The sequence below is a fragment of the Lathyrus oleraceus genome, chromosome 4 (genome assembly GCF_024323335.1).
Source record: "Lathyrus oleraceus cultivar Zhongwan6 chromosome 4, CAAS_Psat_ZW6_1.0, whole genome shotgun sequence".
Taxonomy (NCBI): Eukaryota; Viridiplantae; Streptophyta; class Magnoliopsida; order Fabales; family Fabaceae; genus Lathyrus; species Lathyrus oleraceus.
In genome coordinates, this window is record NC_066582.1 from 369,003,675 (window position 1) to 369,006,520 (window position 2,846).

Below are 2,846 nucleotides of genomic sequence, written 5' to 3' on the forward strand. Positions count from 1 at the left end.
GAGCGCAATGCATGCGCCAATGCTAGTGGCGCCTCCTCGTGAGGAGCGCAATGCATGCGCCAATGCTATTGACGCCTCCTCTTTATGCATTGGGGGTGCCCCAGTTCATCTGACGCATCCTCTACCAAACCTGGTTATTTTGATAATTTTTTTAAATAATTAGTTATTTTGAAAAAAAAATAAAAATAATTATTATTTTGAAAAAAAATTCCAAACTTTTACCTACTTCCTCTTCAAGAACACCCATATTAATCCTATTTGAATCTGCTCAAACTTCAACAAAATTCAAGAAACCGATATCCTGAATTTCACAAAACTCCCAATATCTTTATATCTGAGTACAATTATCGTACTATGTAATCAAGCTTCATGTTAATCCTATTCATAGAGGATATGAACTCTACTATTTTCATTAACTTGTGCCATAAGACAATGATTCAATTAGTAAAAAATATGAGCATACAAAAGTATATAGACAATCATGAATATGGTATCTATCGGTTATATATAACTGTCAACTGAATATGGTTTCAGAGTTATAGATATATCCAAAACCAACAATGCTTAAAACCAACAGTACAACAGTAACAATTGACCCCAAACTCCATATAATATAACTATACTTAATCCGATTCAAAGCCATAATTCAGAAAGAAAGGAAATAGCATAACAATAACCAATTTCTTTTTCTACATATCATTACAATGACATTCAAGATTAGCCCATGGTTCAAAAAGTTACAGAATAATTAAACCTATAATTTAAAGCCTAGTGTCGAGGGTGAGGCACAAATTGGTATTATTCTCCAGCTCAGCCAAGTGATTATGCATGAAAAGGATACCACATTTTCTCTGGGAGAAGCAATTTAAGCATTCTAAGAGAAACTTGAGAAATACTCATCAATCTGCATAAAAATGCTCAGTAGACATCAAAGAGTAAAGGTAATCAGAAGAACTGTTACCCATGGTTTTAAACTGCTTTCCACAAGAACGGCGACAGTAATTGTGACTACAAGTCTACAACCTATGCTTTTCAAGATCTCAACAACCACATCAAATCCAGCTATATCTGACTACAATATTCTACATATCAAATATCATAACATAACCACCACAACTGTAATTAAAAACCTTACTTATATGATAACAAGATGTGCATAAAGTAAACCAGGGTGTTACAATTTGATTACATTACATGTTTTAACTGAACCAAAATAAAAAACATAACGAACAGGCTTTTCCTTTCTGTTTTACAGGTAAACCGAATGCTAAATTAAGCCGATAAATAAGAGACTCGTCTGTCATCATTCATTAACTATGAAAATATGGAATACACAAAAATGCTCATCACCAATTCACCACCACTATCACTAATTACTACCACAATAACTAATAACTAACATGTGCTTGTGATCAAAACCATAAACACATCCAACCAAGCCAACAACATATAAACAATTTCATCAATTACACCATATCTTGATAAAAACAAAAAATTGCCATTTAGATCTATGAAACACTGGCACATATATAGACACGACACACAGGACTAGTTGAATAATGCGGTAATGCGGAATACCAAACACACACCTTCAATCTGAAGTGTCAATGCTACATAGTCATGATCAATCATCATCATCATGATCACTCTCATCACTGAAATACCCAGCTTTCTTCCCTTTCTTCTTCGTCTTGTTGTTGTCCAAACCCTCATCATCATTTCTGTTTCTCCCCAGCAACCTTTCACCCGCTTCATCATCCACAACAGAAGCCCAATTATCGTCAAACTGCTCCGCAGCAATCTGACCACCCTCCTCCTCCTCCTCATCACCTTCCTCCTCCCCATCCCTATCCCTCAGCCCACTAAATCCCCGTCGCGGCTTCTTAGGCTGAGGCCGCGGCCTCGGCCCCAACTGATTCTTAGGACACTCATACGACAAATGACCATGCCCCCCACACTCATAACACAAAGCAGTCTCAGTATTGTACACGCGCTTCCGAATAAACTCCGGAGCACGTCCATTATCAGCAGCAATAGAAGCAGTTAGAGTCCTTCCATTGAGAATCTTCTTATTCATCTCCGCCACGGCGCGTTGGGCGTCATTACGAGAAACGAATTGGACAAACGCGACACCGCGGCTTAGGCGCGTGTGACGGTCTTTGAGAACGGTTACACGCGCGATGCGGCCGAAAGTAGAGAAGAGCGTATGGAGATCGGAGTTTGTTAGGGAGTAATCTAGATTAGAAACGTATAGCGTCGATTTTGATGGTGCTAAGGGTTCACCTGTTCCTCCTATTGATGATCCTTTGTTGTTCGGTTTTGATTGGGGTTGATTACTGGATGTGGTGCCGGTGGTGGTGTTGGGGGTTGAGGACGAAGCGCAGTAGCGGTAGTAGAAAACGTCGTCGTCTTCATCGCTGTCGCTGTGTTTTCGTTTGTGTTTCTTCTTGCTTGACATTTTTTTCGGTTCAGGTTTTTTGTTTCCGGCAACGGCGTTCGGTTTCCGGCGACGGAATTAGTTCTCCGATGCTTCTTTAATCTATAGAGGAAATCTGAGAGTGGAGAGATTCTATAATGCGTTTGAGAAACCCTAGAGAAGTGAAGCGAAACTCCAAGCGGATCTGGACATGGATCCGGATATTTTGGATTGGTTTTATATATGGTTTTATCCATTCTTATTTTTTTATAAGCAGTACTATCCATATGTAAATGGACAACTTGCTCACCGCCAGAGTACTTGTAAAGATAGCATAAAACTAAAAATTATTATGTTTTAATATTTTTTTATTTAATTGGTCAGCCACCCATCTGCATATATAAATTTTAATAATTTTTTGTTAGTATGA

The 2,846-nt window shown here is 38.4% G+C and overlaps 1 protein-coding gene across 1 annotated transcript; it reads right to left on the reverse strand.

The window, feature by feature from the left end:
* Positions 1-1,374: 1,374 nt before the first annotated feature.
* LOC127135540 (U11/U12 small nuclear ribonucleoprotein 31 kDa protein) lies at positions 1,375-2,587 on the reverse strand. Its single transcript, XM_051062205.1, has one exon. The coding sequence runs from the start codon at positions 2,456-2,458 to the stop codon at positions 1,625-1,627; it is 834 nt and encodes a 277-aa protein (XP_050918162.1). The 5' UTR covers positions 2,459-2,587; the 3' UTR covers positions 1,375-1,624.
* Positions 2,588-2,846: the final 259 nt, after the last annotated feature.